The 26,201-nt window shown below is 37.8% G+C and overlaps 1 protein-coding gene and 1 non-coding gene across 2 annotated transcripts; one reads left to right on the top strand and one right to left on the bottom strand.

Annotated features, from left to right (window-relative positions):
* Positions 1–4,066: 4,066 nt before the first annotated feature.
* Positions 4,067–4,927, bottom strand: LOC120084148. Its single transcript, XM_039040048.1, has one exon. The coding sequence runs from the start codon at positions 4,925–4,927 to the stop codon at positions 4,067–4,069; it is 861 nt and encodes a 286-aa protein (XP_038895976.1).
* Positions 4,928–6,104: 1,177 nt separating this feature from the next.
* On the top strand, positions 6,105–6,207 carry LOC120084283. Its single transcript, XR_005483648.1, has one exon. It is a non-coding gene; the product is annotated as a small nucleolar RNA R71 (small nucleolar RNA).
* The last annotated feature ends 19,994 nt before the right edge of the window (positions 6,208–26,201 follow it).

Raw genomic sequence — 26,201 nt, 5'->3', positions numbered from 1 at the left:
GTTACCTTGCGTTTTCCTACCACGTGCTCTTTGGCTTCCCTTGCCAGCTCTCTTAGTTCATTCTGCAATTTTCTTTGGAGAGCCGTCTTCCTTCGCTCTTGCCTTGCGGGCTGATAGTCTTCCAATTCCTGCTCTAGTGTGTCGTGCCTTGAGCTATTTCCATGCGTTGCATCCTCAGAGCCGGATGCAGATTGCTCATCTTCTTCTTCCTCCAATATTAACCTTCTTTTCCTTGTTACTCTTTTTGATTTTAAGGGCACTTCATTTGCGTCGGATGGGCGTGATTGAGATGCGTCAGGGCCAATTCTCTCTTCTTCTCTATCTTCTTCTTCCCTTTCTTCTCTTAATTCTTCTTCTAGTTCCTCTTCAAGCATCATAGCATGTCTAATTCAAGTGATGCGTTAGGTGGGTCTGAACGCATCACCTGCTTTTCCTCCTTGCTTTGATTGAGAGACGCCAAGATCACACCAAAAATTTCTTGCTCGTCTAGTTGAGCCAATTCTGCCAACTCTTCAAGATTGCGCTCTGACGCAGGACTGTCAGAGAGGGGTATGGGTGGAGTAAATGGAGGGGTGCCCACTAGGGTATGAGGCGTCCCAGGGGAGGATATGATGATGGGCGAATGAGGTGGTTGGCTCAACTCATCAGATTCCACTGGATAAATGGTGGCTAAGGGCTCGATCGAAAGTGGAGGTGGTAGATGCACGACTGGTGATGGCACGTTGTGGAGGTAGGTTGGGAAGAGGTAGATCTACTGTGTGTTGGTTTGGTTTGGGCAAGGGTTTTGGTGGTTTTTCTAGGGCTCGAAGGAGGTGAAATCGAAACAGAGGACGAGGAATAGAAGCTTACCGGTGAGTCATTCCTAAAGCTCATGTCTGGTTCTGGCTATCTGAGGCGGATGACATTATGGTCGGAGAAGCTCGAGTGAATCGGAAGCGAGGAAGACAGAGAGGTTAGGTTTTTTTTTCTTTTTTTCTTTTGTTTCAGAGAACTCGAGAGTGTGAAGAAGAAGAAGGCTTCGAATCGTTGGGTTCTTTTATAGGCTGAGAGAGAATTAGTGGCTGACGTCAGGCGGCGCCTGACGTCTGTAATAAATGTAAAGCTAAAAAGATGTCTCAGATTTCTAAATACTCGAGTGTTTTTGTGTTCTCGAGACGCTTCCCTTCAATTAGGCCATGAATTAGACTTGCGTCTAACGCGTCCATTATTTCCAATTTGATTATACACAACTTTTAAAGAAAAACAAACAAGTTTCTAACTTTTATAAAAGAAAAAACAAAGAACAATCTTAAAACAACCAAACAAATAAATCAACAAACTAAAAACGCATCGTAAAATACAGAATGCAAAAAGATAAGGATAGAGGAAGTATCCCTGGAATATATGGCGATGCAAACGCAGGGATACTTTGACACGGGCTTCAATTGGCTTCGCGTAGTGCGAAAGATGACTTTTGGTGTTCCAATCCATCTACAAAGTAAGGCTTCACTTTTCCACCGTTTACTTTGAATGCGTTGGTGCCATCTTCTCGTGTTATTTCCACAGCTCCATATGGAAAGATTGTCTTAATGATAAAGGGTCCTGACCACCTGGATTTTAGTTTTCCTGGAAACCAACACAGACGTGAATTGAACAATATAACTTTTTGGCCAACAACTTGTTCTTTCTTACTGATGCGTTGGTCATGCCAACGCTTTGTCTTTTCTTTGTACAGCTTGTTGTTCTCGTCGCATTCAATCGCCACTTCTCGAGCTCATTGAGCTGAAGTTTGTGTTGAGCGCCCGTGGCGTCCAAGTTCATGTTTAGCTTCCTAACTTCCCAAAACGCCTTGTGCTTCAACTCTAAAGGTAAGTGACAAGCTTTTCCAAATACAAGAAAGTATGGAGACCTACCTATAGGAGTTTTGTAAGCAGTTCTGTAGGCCCAGAGCGCTTCATCCAGCCTCTGTGCCCAATCCTTTCGCATTGCATTGACGACTTTCTCTAGGATAGACTTTATTTCTTGATTTGATACTTCTGCTTGACCGTTTGTTTGTGGGTGATAGGCAACAACGATCTTGTGCCTGACATTATATTTTTCAAGTAATTTGGAAATGATGCGATTAATGAAGTGCGAACCTTCGTCGCTTATCAGGGTTCTTGGTGTTCCATAGTGTGTAAAGATGTTCCTAGTAAGAAACTTAGATATAGTGGACGCATCATTCCTAACACAGGCTACTGCTTCTACCCACTTAGATACATAATCTACTGCAAGCAGGATGTACTGTTGGCCATAGGACAGGGGAAAAGGTCCCATAAAATCTATGCCCCAAACATCGAACAGCTTAACTTGGAGAATATTGTACAAGAGCATTACGTCCCTTGAAGAAATATTCCCGGTGCGTTGGCAGGGGTCACATTTTCGAACAAACTCCCTCGCATCTTTAAAGAGGGTGGGCCAAAAGTATCCGCTTTGAAGGACCTTCGTTGCGGTCCTTTGCCCACCGAAATGCCCTCCGTAAGGAGAGTCATGACACTCAGCTAAGATGCGTTATGTCTCCTCCTCCAGATCGCATCGACGCATTATGGAGTCGGGGCCTTGTTTATATAGAAACGACTCATCCCAAAAATAAAACTTGCTGTCATGAATTAACTGCTTCTTTTCCTGAGAGTTGAAGTTCCCAGGGAATTGCTTGGTGGTTAAATAATTGACTATGTTCTCATACCAAGGTTCCCTACCTTCAACTCTAAACAGGCTTTCATTAGGAAATGCATCCTTGATTTCACCTTCTTGGGTCTTGTATTTCTTGATTCTCTAGCTTGGATAGGTGTCAGCCACCTGATTTTCTGTTCCCTTTCTGTCCTGGATATCAATATGAAACTTCTGTAGCAGTAGCACCCATCTTATCAACCTTGGCTTCGCGTCTTTTTTGCTCATCAGAAATTTTATGGCTGAGTGGTCGGTGTATATGGTGGTTGACGCACCAACTAAGTAAGATCAAAACTTTTCAATGCCAAACAATACAACCAACATTTCTTTTTTAGTAGTGGTGTAGTGTTCTTGAGAGTCATTTAATGTTTTGGACACGTAGAAGATGGGATGTATCAAATTACCCTTTTTTTGCCCAAACATTTTCCTACTGCCACATCACTCGCGTTTCACATGAGAATAAATCGCTGTGTCCAGTCCGATGCTATTAGTATTAGAGCTGTCGTCAACACATACTTCAAGGTTTCAAACGTGTCAGTGCAATCTTCATTGAAGTCATAGGGCCGGTTCGCCTCTAGTAATGCGCTCAGAGGTCGCACAATCTAAAAGAATCCTCTAACATACCGTCTATAGAAGCCGGCATGCCCTAGAAAACTTCGTAAAGTTTTAACATTTGATGGTGGTGGAAGTTTTGCTATGACATCTATTTTGGCTTCATCTACTTCCAAGTCAGCCTTAGATACTTTGTGACCTAAGACAATTCCTTCAGTCACCATGAAGTGACATTTGTTCCAATTCAGCACTAAGTTTGTTTCCTTTCATCGAGCAAGGACGACCTCTAAATTATCTAGGCATGACTGGAATGAGTCTCCAAAGACTGAAAATTGTCCATGAAGACTTCAACGGTCTTTTCTAGGAATTCAGAGAAGATAGCCATCATACATCTTTGAAATGTCCCAGGTGCATTACACAGCCCAAAGGGCATGTTTCTGAAGGCAAATGTTCCAAAGGAACAAGTAAACGTAGTCTTCTCCTGATCTTCTGGATCTATCAGAATCTGGTTGTAACCAGAGTATCCATTGAGAAAGGAATAAAATTCTGCCCGCAAGTCTGTCAAGCATTTGATCGATGAAAGGAAGGGGGAAGTGGTCTTTCTTAGTTGCTGCGTTGAGCTTCCTGTAATCCATACAGATGCGGCAGCCCGTGACAGTCCTTGAGGGTATGAGTTCATTATTGTTGTTGACTATCACGTTCGTTCCCCATTTCTTGGGAATGCATTAGACTGGACTTACCTAGCTACTGTTGGATATAGGATAAATAACTCCCGCGTCCAACCATTTTAAAATTTCTTTCTTGACCACTTCTTTCATTATGGGGTTTAGCCTTCTTTGAGGCCGATTGACCCCAACTTCCCTTCTTCCAGCCTAATCTTATGCAAGCAATAAGATGGACTAATGCCACAGATATCTTCAAGCGTCCAGCCTATTGCACGCTTGTGCTTTTTCAGCAGCTGCAAAAGAGATTGCTCATTAGGCTCTGTAAGATTTATGGAAATGATCACAGGTAAAGTGTTGTTGGTTCCAAGGAATGCATATTTCAAGTGTCCAGGTAGCTTTTTCAACTCGAGTTCTGGTGGTTCTTCAAGTGATGGACGTGTTGGTTTTATCCGCCGCTCACTCAGACTTGGCGGCTCTGATTCTTTTAGGTTCTCCTCCAACGCGAGGACCTCACATACATGAGTCTCTTCTTCAGGCAACTCAATACTGTTTAGTTGACAATCTTCACTATCTGGGAACTTTAATGCATTGAGCACATTAAACTTCACCTCTTTCTTGTCCACGCGCATAGTTAATTCGCCTTTATGCACGTCAATTGAAACTTTCCCAGTAGTTAAGAAGGGGCGTCCAAGGATAATTGGTACCTCCCTATCTGCTTCATAGTCCAAGATAATAAAGTCTGCTGGGAATATGAGATTGTCAACCTTCACCAAAACGTCTTCAATCTTCCCTTCTGGGTACTTAATTGTTCTATCAGCGAGCTGAAGAGTAACAGAAGTAGGTTGTGTTTTGCCAATCCCCAATTTCTTAAAAATTGAAAGTGGCATAAGATTAATGCTGGCTTCTAGATTGCATAACGCATGACCCACATCTAATCCTCCTATCGAACAAGGAACTGTGAAACTCCCAGTGTCCTGCTTCTTTGGTAGACTGTTGATTATTAACGCGTTACACTCTTGCATTAGCGCTATTACTTCCTTCTCACTGACTCTTCTCTTCTTCGTCAAAATGTTCCTAAAAAATTTGACATATGCTGGCATCTACTCCAAAGCCTCTATAAATGGAATGTTGATATGCAGCTACTTTAGGAGCTCAAGAAAGTGCTTGAATTGTTTTTCATCATTCTTTTTCATCAGATGCCTAGGGAATGGTGCGTTCAAAGTCACCTCAGGCTTTCTCGCGTTAGACATATTGGGTTTTGAATGGCTTGTAGTCTCGGGCGTTCTTTCTTCCTGTTCCATTGAACGTGTGATGCGTTCTTTCAAAGGACTGCTATTTCTTGATTCATTTTTCTTTCTTCAAGAGCTCTTCCACTTCACAGTGTCACTGCGTGACATTGCTTCTTTCCATTATTGTTCCCAGGTGTTTCATTATTTCTATGTAGAACTCCAGGTTGTCTGCTTTTCAACTCGCTCACTATCTGCCCTACCTGGATTTCCAGGTTTCTGATAGATGACGCCTGACTTTTCAGCAATGCGTTATTCTAGGCTATGTACTCCTTCAATAGGTTCTTAAGCGAAGATCCTGAGCTCGACTCCTGTCCTCCTTTATTAAATGGCTATTGATGTTGCTGATGCGTTTGTTGAAATGCAGGCGGCGGTCCATTCCTTTGCTGATGGTTCGCCCCTAGGTGGTGCTCCTGATGATTTCCTCTTGTCCAAGAAAAATTCGGATGGTTTCTTCATCCAAGATTATATGTATTAGAGAATGGGTTGTTTTTGATGAAACACACTGACTGAGGGTTTTGTGGACATTCAACATAGGAGTGAGGATCTCCACAGCCCACACAGCTAATCATGGGCTGCCCAAACGCCTCTACCTGATCCACCTTCTGCTGATTTGATGCGTTTCCCAGCATTATGTTCTGTAGAAAGCTAGTCATCATTGCCATTTGAGTAGAAAGTGTGGCTATTGCGTTGGAATCGATAGAATTAACGTTCTGGGATCCTTCTTCTGTCAGCTCTTCCATCATACGTATCATCCACCCATTCCATATTGTGTTTAGCAATGCCGTCTAATACCTCTTTAGCCTCAGTGTAAAATTTGTCCATAAGTCCACCAGCTGCTGCTGCGTCTGCTGCCATCTGCGATGCTCTATTCAGTCCTCCATAAAACGTCTCCATTTGGATAGTTAGATGTAGTCCATGGTTTGGGAAATTCTTGACCAAGCCCTTAAAATGCTCCCATGCGGCACATAAGGTCTCATCATCTTCTTATCAAAGTTCATAATCTCTCGACGCCTCCTCGCGTTGGTGGTAGGTGGGAAGTATTTTTGCATAAAGTTTTCCACCAACTTCTCCCAAGTGGTGATTTCACTAGGCTCCAGTGAGCTCACCCATTGTTTTGCATCATCACACAAGGAATAGGGAAACAAAGACAACCTGATCACCTCTGGGGTGATTCCAGGAATCATAAATGAATTACACGTTTCCAGGAAACGCTTCATGTGGGCGTGATGATCTTCACCATGACCACCCCCAAATTGTCCAGCAGACTGGAGCATTTGGAGTATAACAGATTTCATCTCGAACTTGGTTCCATCCAGTGTTGGGTATATGATTCCTTGAGAGAAATCATATAGTACAAGGGACGTATACTCCCTCATGGGACGCGTGCTGCTATTCGCCATCAGGATTGGATTCTGTGCAGCATGAGCTAGTTGTTCATTTGCCTGTTCTTCCGCCATTGCTTGTTGCTTGTTCTGTTGTCTGAGAAATTGCTGCCTCAACCTTCGATGACGGTTGGATCGGTTCCTACGCTGGAAGGTCCTTTCAATCTCGGGGTCGTATCAAAGTTTAAGAGTGCTCTCCCTGCTCATAAACGTTCACAAGCTTAGGCTTAACTTGTAATACTCCCTCGACCGAAGTGTTCTTACAACAAATATAAATGAAATTTCTGGTTAGTTTTTTTTTTGAATCCCCGACAACGGCGCCAAAAACTTGTTCGTCGCTATCGTGATTCGCTCTAGGAGTGTTTTATATAAACTAAATGGGAAAAATAAGTTCTAAGTGTAAGTGATGCGTTTATGCTTTGATGCATTTAAGTGAATGTAACGCGTTGGGGCATCAGATATATGCAACAGAACACACACAACTCCTTCTAATGGCGTTCAAGTTTTCCTAAACCAGACCCAAGTATAAATCTAATTTAGATTCCTGGTAAGTCTAGGGTCGAACTCAGGGATTCAGTTAATCAAACGAAGACCTTGCGTTTTATCTACTGTAGGGGTTTTCCTAAATAAATGTGAGAAATGTGTTATTTACACTAAATTGCTGTGCCTGTTCAAGAGATGCAAAAGAATTGAGTAGTTAGTGATGGCTCATGTGAGAATGGAGTTTAATGTAAGCTGAAGCGTCGGTCTAAGATGAATGTACACAAACCAGGATGTGATGTGGATGAGATGGAGTTATTTGCTTATCTTTTGTTCATGCGTTAGACTTCATTCAACATTTCTCAATGCGAATAACATACAAAACCTATCTCTAGGATGCATGCGTCTAACACAGAAAGCAATATACACCAGTAAGTCTATAACTGTACTAGGTGTCCTACTTGATGCAGTTTAGTTATTCTTTTGAACAATCTAAGTTAAAGATTCTTTTTACCAATTTGTCAAATTGGCTTGAGCGTTGGAATGAAGTTTGACATAAAGTATTAATGCGTTCAACATAAATAAGAAATAAACATTGGCAAGTATGATGTATCAAATATATGAAGTTTATAAAGATATAGAGAGTCTTTACAAAAGTAATATTTAATCAAATGAAATGAAAGCGATAAATGAGATGAAGGAAACTGAGTCAAGCCAAAGAATACAATCTCTTGTATTTCTTTGGCTCAATCTCGTTGTGTGCAATCACTTGTATAGGAATTAGACGTAGTGTCTTTCTCAAGAGTGACTTCCTTCACGCCCTGACCGGCGATGGTGGTGGTTCTCAACCCTTTTGATCATCTGGCACCACAGCACAGCTTCTAAGAACTAAAACTATGACTACAATATATAGGGAGTAAAGATCTTGATAATTTCCGAACTCCTTGACTCTGGAGGGACTTCATCTATTTATAGGCGTTGGTCACGTCTACTTGGTGAATGAGCAACATTAAAGTCCATGCCCTGGTTAGCCGTCTGACTCTCGAAAGCTTTTCAGATGCCGCCTGCTACAGGTGCCCATACTTGCAAGTGGTGATGTGACATAATCAGTCTGAAGTAATGAATCTTCTCTGCGTTGAACTCCCTCCGACGCATGGCCCATGTGTTCGAGCTTTTCCTGCGGCACTGTCTAATTCGTTAGCGTTAATCCTTGTGTTGAAATCCTGCAATACACTGCGTTAGTGCCGCAATATTTAGTAATAAAACTTCTTTTGCACGAGTTTGCTAATGTTTGAATAAATCCATGCGTTTTCTCTAAAAAACGAGGAGAATTTATCATTAAAAACGTTAGTTGTTCAAACTTAAGAGCAAAAATAAATTGTATTTCTATAAGTTATCAATACTCGATGCACGATGCCATACTCGATAGTACTCGATGCATTTACTCGATGATATTTCATGAAATACTCGATGCTCGATGCCATACTCGATGGTAATTGTTGCATTTACTCGATGATATTTCATGAAATACTTGATACTCGTTGCATGATGCCCTACTCGATGGTCAATGGAATTTACTCGATGGTATTTTTTTCAAATATTTGATATTCGATGATGCTCAAAATCATACTCGCTACACACTAGCATGCTCGATGCTAGTTGCTTGTTGATACTCGATGAGTTTTGCCTTGTTCAAGGTAGTCTGAGCAGTTCAGAAGTCTTTTGAAGTTGGTTTTGCTGATTTATGTAATAACTAGGCTTTTATTTGCTTGGAAATGCCAAAACCAAAACCATATCAATTTTTTGTGTTTAGTTATTTATGCATTTGATGTATGTTATAATTAAATAATATTTGTATATGCATAAAGTATGTCATTTAGAATTAAAAATCCCACCATAGGAAGCATATTACATGCATTGAATATGTTATAAAATTGTTATAAAATTGTTATAATGTATAGTATGCATGTATAGGGTTTCAATAGTTTTAATATAAAGGTTATGTTAAAAGTTCAATGCCCTTGATGTATGTTATGGATGTTTAGCATGTCTATTTTTTGTAAGTTGTTATAAAATTAAATTAGACATTAAAATCCATAACAAATATAAAAAAACATGCTCACTTATTTAACAACTTGTTTTAATAGTTAAAATAGGTCGTTATCTAATAAAATTTGGTTATAAACTCAATTAGTTCATAATCCTATCTAAGGCTGGGGGTATTTAAGTTGACGATTTACGTAACACCCTCTACCTGGGGATTATGACTGAAATAACGAGAATTGATAACCGATTTTATGAGCATGCATGAGTGGTGTGAGATATAAAATCAGTTTTAACCGAGACATCGTAGGTTAAATCCATATATAAACGTTATACTTGGATAATAAACACATAAACTTAGATTATTTAAAATTAGCCGTAACAAACCCAAGTTAAAGAATACCCAAACCATTTAGAACACTTCAGTGGGAGATTAACAATATATATGATATATCATTTTTAGCTCTCATTTCCTCAAGAATTCACACCGTGGGATCCATGCTCGGCTTCATGTCGATTTTACCTCAACTGTTCCATTCGATAGTAAGTTTGAACTGGGTCAATAACAAGGTGAATGAGGGAAGTAGTTCATAGTAAGTGGGTGAAGGAAATATATCAACGTATCCTATGGTCTCCTCTATTAGTTTGAACCGTGAGATTTTTATGTTGTGCTTGCTATCGTTTTTAGGCGACACTAGCTAGTCGTTAACAAGGCGATCCTTTCGAAGGGTTGTAACATAGGATTCGAAACAACCCAAGCTTTAGAAATGAATAGGGTCTTATAGTTCTTTCTTGCACATTGTCTTCCAATTCAGGGACATGTTCATACCGTTCTATAAGATCTGAAAATGGCGGGTCACACTTACAGAATTATTGAGTGTTAGTAAGTTCTTGATCGAAAAACGGTAACTAAATGACCATCAGAATATGAATTATTCTAGAGACAGTATTTAGTCAAGAATGTCTTACTTTAGTGAAGGAATATTTGACTGCCTCAGGTAGCATTTATTCTAAATCACTATAGTATTGTTGCAAATAAATAAAGATCTATGGGTACTTTATTATATTTTTTTTGCTAAAAATTGGATTTAGATGCACTTTAATAATAGAATTTGTTTATTTTTTCAGCATGCCAAACTCAATTATACAACTTCTAGCTTCTGACAAATTCAATGGAGAGGCTTATTCCAACTAGAAGTCAAATTTAAACACGATATTAATAGTTGATGATTTGAGGTTTGTGTTAACGAGGAATGTCCTCCTATTCCTAGTTCGACGGCAAACCAAAGTGTTCGGAATGCATATGATAGGTGGGTGAGGGCGAATGAAAGGCTAGGGCCTATATCTTAGTGAGCATATCTGATGTGCTCAACAAGAAACATGAACCCATGCCCACAGCCTGTTAAATTATGGCGTCATTACAAGATATGTTCGAGCAACCGCCATCTTTTGTTCGGCATGAGGCTATAAAATATGTTTATAACTCGAGAATGAAAGATGAAACCAATGTATGGGAACATGTCTTAGACATGATGGTTCATTTTAATGTCGCTAAAGCTCATGGGGCTACTATAGATGAAACTAGTAAAGTCAGTATGATATTAGAGTCTCTTCTAAAGAGCTACCTAACTTTTCGTACTAATATCGTAATAAATAAGATAAATTACAATTTGACTACTTTATTGAACAAACTGCAGACTTATTAGTTAATGAGAAATTAAAAGAGAGTGAAACAAGTGTTGTTTCACATCAAAAGAATTTCCTAAAGGGTTATTCATCAGGAACGAAACCCGCTGACAAAAATAAGTATGTTCTTTCTTCATCTAAATACAAAATTGTACAAATGAAGAAAAAGGAAAATGGGAATATATAATCCATTGCAAAGAAAAACAAGGGTCCCAAAGGAAAATGTTTCCATTGTGGAGAAAATGGGCACTGGAAACAGAATTGCACGAAGTATTTGGCTGAGAAGAAAGCAGAAAAGGCAAACCAAGGTAAATCAGATTTATAAGTTTTTGAAACATGTCTAGTGGAATATTCTCACTCGACCTAGATATTAGATTCAGGAGCTGATGGAATACACAAGCATGCAACGAAAGAAATCAGAATCAATAAGCACTCTAATTACATTTAATTTGAGCTCTAAAGCATGCTATTTCATAAATTCAAAAGAGGGTTTCAAGAAGAACATACCTTTGACGATTTCTCTCAAATCCAAGCTGCTCTTCAATCCAAATGAGCTCCAAATTGATAGTGAACCACCAAGAGATCTTCTCTACTATTCTGAACCTTGAATTTAAGTAGTGGAAGTTGAATTTGAGTGGATTTGGTGAAGGATAATAAGGGTTCTTGTGAGGAAGAAGATGATGTAGCGAAACTTTTTTGAGCTCCAGCACCACCGAGACCTTCTCTAAACTTGAGAGTTTTATATTTCTTTAGCATGCAAACATTCCTCAACCATCAAATGGCCAACACCTACTTTTCAATTCAAGTGGAATTTGTGTATGGTTGTAGGAAGAACACCTCCTACTCAAGGTGTTTTGCCGGCAAAACCAATATAATCCATTTTTTTCCCAATTTTTCATTTCAATAATCAATTAATTTAAAAATTAATCAAAAATTGATTTAATCAATTCATAATTAATCAAATATCAAAACTCAATTTCTTAAATTGAATTTTAAATTGGGAATTAATTTGAATTTGAATTAATCAATTAATTTAATATCTAAAATCAAATTAATCACACATTAAATTTAAACATGAATCTAATTCATGTAATTTATATTTAAATCAATATTTAAATATCATAAACTCTCCAATTTCGTTTAATTTCAATAAATTAAACGTTAAATAATTATATGAAATATAATTTACACAAACCCTAATTTGAATTTGAACTTATCCAAATTCAAACCCTAATTTCAATTTGAACATTTCAATTTGATATCATTCCAAATTCACTTAATTTAATAATTCAAAGTGTTCATGTTTTACGAGCTAGTAGAGGGACCTTATGGACCTACAGATCATGTGCTCCAAGGATTAAGATTAATTGGCTGAAACTCTTTAGACCAAATTAATCAATATTCGTTAACTATCAATTCACACCACTATAGCTCAATAGTTGCACTCTTCTCACTGTAGATATATTTGTATCCACATGATTTAACCATAACTAGTAAGTTGACCTTTCACACGGTTGTTTGTAATAAAGGCTGGGTCAATATGCTATTTTACCCCCGATATTACGTTTTGTTCCTTAAGTTCCTACTGATCCTTTAATGAATAATTGGTTTGTGATCCAGTCACTAAACCAGATCCCTCTCAGCCCAGTGAGAGGGTGGGGCCCTTTGTTCAAGACCTGAATTCAATACTGAACAGAACAACCTTTCTCCTATCCCTAAATCGGGTATGCGTGAATTCCGTCTTGCACCCTATGTCTCTAGCTATCTATCTAGTCTTACCCCGAAATGAGAGGCTTATTGAGCCAACACGTTGAGCCAACCCTCACCTATGACAAATCTAAGGATAATCTCGAATAAACAGTAGTTCATAGTTAGCTCAAGATTAAGATCGAGTTACCTAGGTCATCTAAGTGAAATAGTCAGTCTTATATAGTAAACAACGTTATAAAGTAAAAGTCATTTATTTTGTGGTCCGATCTTATGCAAACTCATTACATAGGACGCCCTCACTCCTCATGTTAGTACATGACTGAATATAGATCACTTCATTTGTAGTATCCTTACAACAACTATTGAGAACTACAGAGTAGGCCGCATCCAATAGTGTTACCAGAATAAGGTACCCAACCTTAATCATGTACTATAGATCGTTTTGGCTATTTACTCGAACTTGATCCATCTCTATGTCTCTACATAAAGTTCAAGTATTCATATAATAGCCATATATCTTAGTTTATTGGATTTAGACTTTTATGAATGCAATTAATAGATTCAATACATTTATTGAAGCAATGTTGAATAACATCTTTCTTGATAATCAAATATGTTTAACTTTACAGACTGCGAGTTTTACTCCCACTTGGACTAAAACTTTAGTATATCAATATATACAAATATATATAATGTGGAGTTTACATGGAGAGAACAAAAAGTATAAATACAATAAACTAGGGCATTAGATACCCATAAATTCTCCCACTTATCCTAGTGATAAATATCTCGTAGACCAAGTCCTACTAGGTGACCCTCAAACATTGTAGCCAAGAGGGCCTTTGTAAGTGGATAAGCTAAGTTGTCTTGTGAGGCTGTCTGCATGACAATCATGTCTCCTCTGTGTACAATCTCCCAAATGAGATGGTACTTTCACTCGATGTGCTTTCCTCGTTTATGGCTTCGAGGTTCCTTTGAATTTGCAACTGCTCCACTGTTGTCACAATAGAGGGTGGCAGACAGATGCATTTAGGAACTACTTCCAGGTTAGTTAGGAACTTTCTGAGCCATACTGCTTCTTTTGCTTCTTCACTTGCAGCTACATACTCATCTTTCATTGTGGAGTCAACAATACAACTTTGCTTGATACTTCTCCACACAATTGCTTCTCCATTCAGAGTGAATACTGACCCGAAAGTTGATTTCCTAGAATCAATATCAGTTTGGAAGTCAGAATCATTGTATCCAGTAAGGATCAGATCCTCAGCACTATACACGAGCATATAATTTCTCGTTCTTTGAAAAGAATGTTCTTAACGGTAGGCCAATGATCATATCCGGGATTGGACTGTAATTTTCTGACTATTCAAGCATATATCAGGACGATTACACAACATTGCATACATTAAACTCCCTACTGCTGATGCATATGGAATTCATTTCATATCCTCAACCTCTTGAGGTGTCTTAGGACTTTGTTTCTTAGACAGGTGAATTCCATGTCTGAAAGATAACATTCCTTTCTTGGAATTTTGCATTTTATACCTAGACAACATTTTGTTTATATAAGATGCTTAAGACAGTGCTAACATTCTGTTCTTGCGATTCCAAACTATTTGGATCCCAAGAACATACTGTTCTTCTCCCAAATCTTTTATTTGGAATTGCATTGCCAACCATCTCTTAACGTCAGCTAGAAATTCTATTTCATTCCCAATGAGTAGAATATTGTCAACATACAACACCAGAAAAGCGACAATTTTGTGAACGATTTTCTTGTATATACAAGGTTCATCAACGTTTTGTTCAAAGCCATAAGATTTGATCCTAGTTTCAAATCTCATATTCCAAGATCTAGAGGCTTGTTTCAACCCATAAATGGATCGATTAAGTTTGCAAATCTTTTGCTCATGACCCTGTTCAATAAGCTCTTCTGGTTGAGACATATAGATACTCACTTCAAGATAGCCATTCAAAAAAGCTGTCTTGACATCCATTTGCCATATTTCATAATCATAAAATGTAGCTATGGACAAGAGTATTCTAATTGAATTTATCATGGCAACCGGAGAGAAGGTTTCTTCATAGTCTACCCCCTCTCTTTGGGTAAACCCTTTTGCCACAAGTCTTGTTTTGTAGGTCTGTACGTTACCAACTTGGTCTCGTTTCTTCTTGTAGATCCATTTACAACCGATGGGTTTTACCCCTTCAGGTTGATCTACAAGATCCTAGACATAATTGAAATACATAGAGTCCATTTCAAGGTCCATGGCTTTAATCCATTAGTCTTTATCCACATCATTCATTACTTGTTTGAAAGTCAATGAATCCTCTAAGCCATCATCCGGTATAATGACTTGAGTTTCAATTAAACCCATGTACCGGTCAGGTTGTTGCACAACCCTCCCATTATGCCGAGGCATTCTTAACTCTTGAGAAGGATGTGAAGTACCAGTTTCATCAACAACTCTTGTTCATGGACCTATTCTATCAACAACTCTTGTTGATGCATTTATTGTTTCTCTAGACATTTCCTCTATTACTAGCTTACTGCGAAGTTGATGGCTCTTCATGTGGTCTTCCTCTAGGAAGGTTGTATTTGTTGATACAAATACCTTGTCTTCTTGAGGATCGTAAAAGAAACCACCTTTCATTTCTTTTTGGTAGCCTACAAATAGGCATATTTTTTAACGCTGATCAAAATTTTTAGGATTTTGGACCAATACATGTGCTAGGTAACCCTAAATTCTGAAGTGACGTATATTTCCTTTACGTCTTCTCCAGAGCTCGTAAGATGTTCAGAAACACTTTTCGAGGGAACCATGTTCAAAATATACATTGTAGTTTCAACTGCATGTCCCCGGAAAGAATTTGGTAACTGAGCATAACTCATCATGGAATGAACCGTGTCCAACAATGTTCTGTTTCTCCTTTCTGCCACACTGTTTTGCTGTGGTGTGCCTGAGGCTATGAGTTGAGATTGGATTTCATGTTCTATCAAATAGTTATGGAATTCTAAGTCCATATACTCACTACATCGATCTGATCGAAGTGTTTTAATCTTTTTACCTAATTGGTTTTCAACTTCAGCCTTATATTCTTTGAACTTTTCAAATGTTTCAGACTTTTGGTGTATCAGGTAAATATGCCATACCTAGAATAGTCATCAACGAAGTTGATGAAATATTCATACCCTCCTCTAGCTCTAATATTTATAGGACCACAAAGGTCTGAATGGACCAACTCCAAGGGTTCTTTGGCTCTATGATCTTTTAGTCATTTTACCTTCAAGACAGGATGCACAAGGTGGTAATGAACTGTCTTCTAACTTATTTAGATGACCGTTCTTAACCAGTCTCTTAATCTTGTTGACATTTATGTGACCCAGTTTTAAGTGCCAAAGATAGGAATTTGGAGAAACTTTCCTTTTCTTATGAATCACAGTAGTTTTAATCTATGTTCAAAGCGGCTTTAACCTCAGTTGGTTTTAACAAATACAAGTTATTTTCTAATTTTGTAGAACAAATTTAGAAATTTCTTGTATTAATGAACACTTTATCATTTTCAAAACAAACTTTTTAATTTTGTTCTAGCAAATAAGAGATAGATATTAGATTTCTTTTCATAGAAGGAATGTAATAAGCATTTTTCAGATAAATATACTTATCCCTTATAAAGAACTTTATATCTCCCACTGCTTTAGCTGAAACAACCTCCCCGGTCTCTACCTTAAAGATTGTTTCACCTTCTGTCATCTATCTCCAGGAACTTGTTTCCTATGAGAAAGTATAGACATGATTAGCGACACCTGAATCAATTATCCAGGTTTTATCGTTTTCCACTAAACATGCTTTGATAACAAGTAAATCATATTTATCTTATTGTTCGAATTTGGCATTCTTATCTATATTATTCAAAATTTTAGATGAGTTGGGAGATAGAGGACAATCCTCTGTTTAAACTCTTTTGGTGTTATCAACTACTAGTAATTTGTTTGTTGATTCGATTTTACCATTATCTAATTCGAAAATTAGTATTCTAGAAGAATTCGACATGCTGAAAAATTTAAACAAATTCTAATTAGCAAATTGCAACTAAATCCAAAATCAAGTTTTACCAAAACAAGTAATAATGTACCCATAACCATTATTTATTTGCAACGATATTATAGTAAGTCAGAATACGTGCTACTGACGGGCAGTCAGATACTCCTTCACTAAAGCAAACAATTTTGACCAAAAACTATCTCCAGAATAACTCTTATTCCTATAGTCGTTTAATTACTGTTTTTGGTCAGAAATTACTAACACTTTGGTAATTTTGTAAGTGTAACTCTCCGTTTTCATACGTCAGAGGTCGGCCCAAACTATGCTACCGAAATGGAGAGTCAAGGTTGGGAATGGATCTAAGAAATCCTATCCATTTCTGGAGTTTGAGTTGTTCAGAATCCTATGTTACAACCCTCCGTGGGGTTAGGCCTCGTTAAACGACTAGCAAGGGCCGCCTAAAGCAAACTAGCAGGTGCAACATAGGAATCTCACGGTCCAAACTAACGAAAGAGACTGCAGGATATATTGACACAAATTCTTGACCCACCTACTATGAACTACTTCCTCTATTCACCTTGTTATTGACTCATACAAATACTTTCGAAATGGAGGTCACTCCCAGGGTGACACGAAGGGTCATATGAATCTCACAGTGTGAACTATGTGGAGACTTGTCACTTTAAAATCTATTTATCATATATTTGATTTATGTTTGAACGACTTCCCCTTATTCACTGGAATCTAGATTTATGTAAAAAAATACTTTCCGAATGAAGGTCATTCCCAGGGTGACACGAAGTACTGTTTAAATCTCGATTGTGAACTCTTAGAGACGTGAGAGTTAAAAATAACGTATTGTATATGTTATTAATCTCCCATTGAAGTTTTATAATTAATTTATTATATAAGTTATTAAACTCCACTGAAGTGTTCTATTATTTGGGTAAATTTATACTTAGGTTCATTTCAACTAAGTCTATGTGGTTTATCCAAGTATAACACTTATAAATAGATTTAAACCTACAATGTTTAGGTGATAAACCATTTTATTAGCTCACAACGCTCACGTATGCTTATAACACCGGTTAATAATGCTCAATTATTCAACCATAATCCTCAGGTAGGAGGTGTTTTGTAGACCGTTAACTTTAAGTACCTCCAACCTTAGACAGGATTATACACCGGTTGAATTTGTAACCACGTTTTACAAGATGTCGACCTATTTTAACTTTATTTAAAAAGGGTGATTAACTTACGTGAGCATGCAACTTATCTTCATTATGGATTTTAATGTCTAACTCAATTTTATAACAACTTATAAAAATTAGACATGGTCTTACATCCACAACATGCATCAAAAGCATTCAAATTTAATATAACAGTTATATATAACAAAAACCCTAAACATGCCTTCTATACATTATAACAGATTATAACATATACTTAATGCATGTAACATGCTTCCTATGGTGGGTTTTTTAAATCTAAATTGCATACAATATGCATAAACATGTTTAAATTTAAATACAACATATATCACATGCATAATTATTTAAATAATATTGATATGGTTTAGCTTTGGCATTCTAAGCAAGCATAATAACTAAATTATTACAAAACCAGTCCAGAACCAGCTTCATAATGACGTAGAACAGCTTGAACCGACCCAAACTGGACCCGAATCGCTTGAATCGGACTTCCAAGACATCAAAATGGGTAGAACCGGTCCGAAGATGGTTGAATCGGACCTGATTGGGGCTGAACTGGACCAGAACTGAAGAAAACTAGTCCAACTGGCCCTCCTCGATCGTTCTCACTCAGTCAATGAGTCAAACTCGTCAAATCAGTTCAAGATCTCGCTGCTGGACCAAAATCTCACTGGGTTGGACAGGATGTCGCTCGGAAGCTTGAAATCTTGCTGAAACTCAGTATCTTGCTTGACACTCGATCAGATTCTCGCTCAAACTTGATATCTTGCTCGATGCTCGATCATCATCTCGCTCGAACTTGATATCACGCTTGCTCCAATGATTTCACTGGTTTTGAAGGAAATCTCGCTTGATCTTTAATCAGAATCTCGCTCGAAATGTTGATTTTCATGAGCAGTGCTTGTAATGCTTGGAAATTGACTCCTAAATGCCTCTGGGACCGTTTTACCTATGAAATAAGCATTTAAAACAAATAATCAACACAATTTTTGGCGAATTAACATAGAAAACATGTATCATTTAAAAACCTAACACTTTAAAATATGGAATTCACTCCTACCCGATTTAGGGTTAGTAGATGGGTTATTCTCTTAAGCGCTGATGCCTTATCTTGAACAATGGGGCCCCGCCCTCTCATGGAAGAGAGGGTTATGATTTATAAGTTGGACCATAAATCAATTGTTCAATGGAGGATTAGTGTGAGCTTAAGGAGCAAGATGTATTACAGGGGTAAAACGGTAATCTTCGACCCAACTGTAAATATGAACGACCTGTGAAGGATTAACTTATCGATTATGGTTAAAATGGACAAAAATATATCTACAGTGAGGAGGGTGCAACTATCAAGCTACAGTGGAATGTCTTGGTAGTTTACGAATGGTAATTAATTGGTTAAAATTAATTCGGTTTAAAGAGTTTAACCAATTAATTACAAGTCGCTGGAGCTCATGATTTGTAGGTCCATAAGGTCCCTCTACTAGCTCATAATTTGGATGAGTAAATTGAGTAATCTTGATAAGATTTGAAATTAGGGTTTAGAATTTGAAATTTTCAAATTCAATCAGGGTTTCTATTTATTGTATTTGGTACAATTAAAATGTTTAATTTTTATCGAAATTAAATGAAATTGGAGAAACGATTAATGTTTGAAATATGATTTAAATATTAGTTGTATAATATTAGTTTTATTATGATGGAATTGTTTATTTATTAATTTAATATTAGATATTAAATTTACAAAATTAATTAAAAAGTTTAATTAATTACTTTTATTTAAAAATTAATTAATTGAATTATTTTTTATAAAACTAATAAATGAAATTAAATAAGTTTAATTTAGAAATGATTTTTGAAATCATTTTTCAAAGTTGGAGATTTCCAAAGTTGGAAATCTCCACTATGATTTGAACTACCTTATTCACTCAACTCCATTTTCTCCATGAAGTATGAGGTGACCTTCATTTAAGCTATGAATTTGCATGGTGAAAGCTCTATAAATTGAAGTGCTGAGCTGAATAATGATTCATACTTACAAGAACTTCAAATAGAACTCTGTAGAAACCTAAAAACTCTTTTCAAATCTTATATACATCCAGCTCAATTTAGTGTTTCCACCACACAATCCTTGCATGAGAATAGTAGAGAAGATCTTGGTGGTGGTCTACTAGAAGATTGAAGTTCTTTCACGTGGAACTCAGCTGATATTGGAGAGGATTCTTCAAAGGTATTGTGTTCAGCAAACCCTCTCTTGTAACTGTTACTTTGAAAATGCTTTAAACTCAAATTAAGTATAATTAAAGTGCTTACTGATTCTGTTTTTTTCCGCATAACGTATTGGAGGAATTTTCAGACTAATTTGGGATTCTTTTAAGGGAAGTGAGATTCAAGGAAATCTAGGGGAGGAGTTGTGCTAGGAAAATTCCTGCGGAATAACTAGAGAACTGTGAGTGGTTTTATTATTTTCGTATGTTGAATTATATACATATATGTTACTATATATATATATATGTAAAGTTTGGAAAATTGGCATGATCGGAAGATGTGTTTTTTTGGATTTTATTGGTTGATGTGATTCATGTTGTTCTGTTTGTGGTAATTTGCATTGGAAACTGGGATTGTACCCTGGGGAATTGTTAGTGTGCCTATAGCACGTCTAATGGAATAATGTTGACATGTGCACATTCAGTGAGCTATAGAGTTACTGGAATTGTTTCCACATGATTCATATGGGGATTCACGGGAATACTCGAGGAGATACATGATCATGCCAGGGATATCCAAATACTAGGTTGGAAGGATTGTATTATTATGATATCTTAGTGTGAAAATTGTTTTCCCACAAATGTGTTCCTTAAACAAAACTTGTTTTCGTTTGAAGAGTGCCACTCACTAGGCTTTTTAGCTCACGTTTACCAATGTTTTATTTCCCCTCCCCCCAGGTAGCGGGAAGCGGAATATTCTGCAAAAGGTTTTTCATAGTAGCCACTTATGCAGAGAGCGTGGCTATTGCGTTAGGGTCATTAGAATTCACATTCTGAGATCGCCTCTTCCTTTCTACTCTTGCGTCGTAAGTGTCATCCACCCATTCCATATTATGCTTGGTGATGCGTTATTTTTATGAATGGAAATATGGATGATATGCGTTGATGGATGGTGTTGTGCACTCAAGTTTCCCCAGCAGAATTCAAGTATAAATTCCTCTAAGTTTCCTAGTAAGTCTAAGGTCGAACACAGGGACTTGTGAAAATAGTTGCGTTGGTAACGTTTATGAAAACTTTTGGTAATCGAGTAAATAAATAAAGTGTGGGTGTGTTGTTGCATTGTTGAAAAAAAAAAAGAAGTAAATAAAGGTGGCAGATTTAAGAAAGATAGTTGCGTTGATAGATGCAATGAGTATGCGATGAATGGGTTGAGAAGATCTTTAGCTAGCATTACTCAGAAATGCATCAAACCTTGCGATCATGTTACAACCATGCGCAGCAAGTCATTTCCCAATTTAAATGCGATGCTCCTAGGTCTAGGACGCATGTGTTGAATGCAAAATGTCCATAGAGCTTATCCCTAAGTCTCTACTTTTGTCCTATGTGTTGATGTAAAATGCATGAAAGCAAGGTGACCGCATACAATCATATCTTATTGCTAAGATACATGCGATGCATTAATAACAAATAGTGCTCATTCCTAAGAACCTATCTCCCGTTTATGCGTTCTAATCTGGTTCTTCCAAACCTAGATTCTGACTTGACCTTTCCAAGTCTAGATCTTGTCTTTAGACTACCCTTCTGAGTATCTCTAATAGACGAATGAAGCATACACAAACGAGATAACTGCAAAGATGAAGATTCCCTCATTATGCTAGCTAACCACTTCTCATCCCATTCAACTAATTTAGCTACTCATGCATAAATAACAGAGAGTGAACAAATATAGAGAAAAACATTCCATTCTTATAACTGAGTTGAGTAAAAAATTACAATGGAAAGTAAAGGTAGAGAGCCTGGTAGAAATTCCTTGCTGACCGAGGCTTTTTACACTGAATCTCTATTCTGATCTACAAATGTTTCTGCTTCCGCAAGCATTAGCCCTTTCTCTATCTTGGAGATTTTGGGGCTTTCCCAAGCTTATCGAAATGATCTACCTGCACACCTTGTTCCTCACGTTCGCCTTAAAATGAAAGAAAACTATGGACAGAGGCGTGAACTTGTAAGTGATGAATTAATCGACTGCTTAACCCCTTCTCTGAAGAATGCACTTAGTATTTATAGAGTTTCCATGGTGAAAGGCGACGCCTCTCTCTCAGTTGTACAGATGGGACAACTTTAATTCCTAACTGATGCGCTGGATAATTGTCATCGATAAAGCTGAATGTACTTTGTGATCGTTATCAGCTGTCAACTTAATTTGGATCCGACTACCGCCAGCTTTCTGTCCCATCGATCTTAATTATCCTTTCACCCAGATGCGCTACCCATGTTGCATCGACCAAGTTGCGGTGATTCTTCTTGGGCGAATGTTTGCGAGCACGATCAACGCAAAGTCTTGCGGTGAAGTTGCACTCGACCAATGTATTCCTATGATCGAAATCTCTGCATTTCGTTAACGCATATTTTGCACAAAAATATAAAGATAAACTACTCTAATGCGTTGGACGCATGCGACTGCAATATTATAGAATTTATACTTAATGGATGCAATTTAACATATTTCATCAACATAATCCAACATTGTTTAAGAACTTAATACTATGATAACGTGCATTTCTGCCCGTTATCACACCCCAAAATTTAAACAATGCTTGTCCTCAAGCATAAGCTAAAGAGTCCTTTAGCAAGTTAACCGCAAAGTTCTTTCCCTAGATTTCTCAAGGATACTTCGTTCAAATCCTATATGCCAGAATTTCCTTAAGTCTTATTCAAGTCTCTTCCTAAAATATTTCTAAGACTTAGGGATTGCAAGTTTAACCTTCAAAAAGACTTTACTAAATTCCAGAACATCGCATGATTTATTTCAAAAAGAAAATTTTTCATCGGGGTGTCAAATGATTTATCCTGGCACAAAAATTTTATTCATTGCTATTTTTTTTTTCTGACCTTGCACTGATCCAAGTGCCTTGCCTTCGTTTTGGCTTGCCCCCACTTGTGTCATGCGAACATCTAACTACGAGCAATGCACTCTTTCTCAGACTAAACTCATACCAATTTGGTAGTGGAGTTGCGGTCATTGATTTATGCATTGATCCTGGTGACTCACTTTCGTTTTGGCTTGCCCCCACGTGTGTCATGTGGACATCCAACTACGGGTAAGTGCCTTTCATAACTTAACTCTTATCAACATGGGTTTCCCATTGCGTTGACAGTGGAGTTGTTATTCTCAAATATTTATGTATATATTTATATATAGAAAGGTCAAAAATAAATACCTCACCCCCAAATTTAAAATACGGCAATGTCCTCATAGCCAAAAGAAATTAAAATAAGTCATGCGATGGTCATAGAATGCATTGTAAAGGAAGTTTGAAAGAAAGCTAGCAAACCCCTAACTTCTAGAAATATTTCATGAGGTGACTATCTTAAGATTTAAGTTGACTCTAGTATATACAAAAGAGATAGAAGTATATTTTTTATCATTGAAATCATACTTGGCAAAGAAACAACGTGCGGTAAACTACTAAAGTTATCTACTTGTGATATGATTGTGGTAATCAAGGAGGATGCGGTGATAAAACTTTGAAAAGTAGTATGCAATGTGATAGCGCAAAATTTGAAATAAAGATAAGGAAGAGTACATCCCTAAATTTAGCGCTGTCGTCCGCATTGTGCATTGATGCATCCATCCTTGCGGTGATCTTTGCTCATGTGGATTGCGGTGATGGAATGAGATTATTTGCTTCTTCGCAATCCTGTGCCTTAATCGTTGTAAGCAGACAAAGAGAGGGTCAACTGATTTTAAAACAAAACAACAAGTTTTTTTTTTTTTTTTTAGATATAAGTGAAATACTGATAATAGTAAAATGACGAAGAGTTAAATGTTCAAGGCACCGGACCAACGCGATTTTAATTTTCCCGTGAAGAGTCGCAATCTCGAATTGAAGAGTAAGACCTTTTGCCCGATTTGGAGGTGTCTAGAGCATATGCGTTTATCATGCCAGCGGTTGGTGTGCTCTTTTTAAATCTTCGCATTCTCATATACGTTGACTCTCTATTCTTCTAGCTCGACCAGTTGCAGTTTTCGCGCTTCCCCTTCTTTCTTCAAATCAAAATTCATTTTCTTGATCGCCCACAATGCTTTATACTCTAGCTCCAAAGGAAAATGACACGCCTTGCCAAATACCAACGCATAGGGGGACATACCTATAGGTGTTTTAAATGCGGTCCGGTATGCCCACAACGCATCATCAAGCTTCATTGCCCTATCCTTCCACGAAGGTTTTACTACCTTCTCAAGTATCAATTTAATTTCACGATTGGACACTTCAACCTGGCCATTTGTTTGCAGATGGTATGCGGTGGCCACCTTATGGAGGATATTGTACTTGTGCAGCAGCTCCTTTATATTGTTGTTGACAAAGTGTGATCCTTCATCACTTATGATGGCACGGGGAATGCCAAAACGAGTGAAAATATTTTTCTTGAGAAACTGGGAGACTACAGCCGTATCACTTGCAGCGCATGCAATTTCCTCTACCCACTTGGAAACGTAATCAACAGCCAATAAGATATAATGCTTGCCATGCAAAGTAGGGAATGGTCCCATGATATCAATCCCCAGACGTCAAATAATTCCAGTTCCAAGATAGTGTTCATTGGCATTGTGTTTTTCCATGAAATGCTACCAGTGCGTTGACACCAATCGCATTTCATTGCGTAGTCAACAACATCCTTAAATAATGAAGGTCAAAAGAATCCACTTTGCAAAACTTTGGCTGTAGTACGTTGTCCTCCAAAGTGCCCTCCATATGGCGAATCGTGGCACTGTGACAATATGCGTTGTTGAGCAGCATTTGGTACACATAATCGAATGATTTGGTCTGCACCTCTTTTATACAGATTCGACTTATCCCAATAATAATGCTTGCATTCATGCTTGAGCTTCTTCTATTGATGGTATGTGTAATTTGTAGGAAATTGTTCACAAACCAAATAATTAACGATGTCCGTATACCAGGGCAATTCTTCTATGTGAAACAGCTGCTCGTCCGAAAACACGACACTCACTTCAGATTCATTGTGGTCAACCTTGGGATTTTCCAGTCTGAACAAGTGATCCATAACTTGATTCTCTGTCCCCTTCCTATTAATTATCTTGGTATCAAATTCTTGAAGGAGGAGAACCCATCTGATCAACCTCGGCTTTGTGTCCTTCTTTATCATCAAATATTTGATTATCGAGTGATAAGTGTGAATGAGTACCTTGGTTCCCAATAGATATGCCCAGAATTTTTCCAACGCAAAAGTCATAGCTAGGAGTTCTTTTTCAGTGGTGTTATAATTAATTTGAGTAGGGTTCAGAGTTTTACTCGCATATGTGATGGGTTGCAAAATAGTTTTCTTCTTTTGCGCAAATGCGGCTCCCATCGCATACCTGCTTGCGTCGCACATGATTTCGAATGGTACTGTCCAATCCGGCGTAATCAAGACGGGCACGATAATCAGCGCATCTTTTAAAACTTGGAATGCGTTGAGGCAATTGTTGTCAAATTCAAACTTTCTATCCGCCTCTAACAACGAACTCAGTTGTCGTGCAATCTTAGAAAAGTCTTTAACAAATCGTCTTTAGAATCCAGCATGCCCCAAGAAGCTTCACATAGCCTTCATGCTGGTTGGAGGTGGAAGCTTTTCAATTGCGTCGATCTTTGCTTTGTCCACCTCCAACCCTTCTCGGGAGACCTTGTGTCCCAACACTATACCCTATTTCACCATGAAGTGACATTTTTCCCAGTTGAGCACCAGGTTCGTCTCTTCACATCTTTTCAGAAATTTTTCCAAATTGGCCAGGCAGACTTCATAAATGTTCCCATAAACAGAGAAGTCATCCATAAATATTTCCACCGAGTCTTCAAGAAAATCGAAAAAGATCGCCATCATGCGCATCTGAAACGTGCTCGATGCATTACAGAGACCAAATGGCATGCGGCGAAAAGCGAATGTCCCATATGGGCAGGTGAATGTGGTCTTGTCTTGGTCTTCAGGAGCTATCATGATTTGATTGTACCCGACATATTCGTCCAAGAAGTTGTAAAAATCATTCCCTGCTAATTTGTCTAGCATTTGATTAATGAATGGCAGAAGGAAGTGATCTTTCTTTGTGACCACATTCAACTTGCGGTAGTCCATACATATGCGCCATCCAGTGATGGTTCTTTACGGTATTAATTCATTGTTCTCATTGAGGACTACCGTCATTCTGCCCTTCTTCGACACACATTGCACGGGGCTGACCCACGTGCTAT

This window comes from Benincasa hispida, chromosome 8, assembly GCF_009727055.1.
Source record: "Benincasa hispida cultivar B227 chromosome 8, ASM972705v1, whole genome shotgun sequence".
In the NCBI taxonomy this organism is placed as follows: Eukaryota; Viridiplantae; Streptophyta; class Magnoliopsida; order Cucurbitales; family Cucurbitaceae; genus Benincasa; species Benincasa hispida.
This window is presented reverse-complemented; position numbering and strand designations above follow the sequence as displayed.

Coding starts and splice junctions, on each gene's coding strand:
- LOC120084148 (XM_039040048.1), bottom strand. CDS start 4,927: ATGCAAGAGTGTAACGCGTTAATAATCAACAGTCTACCAAAGAAGCAG.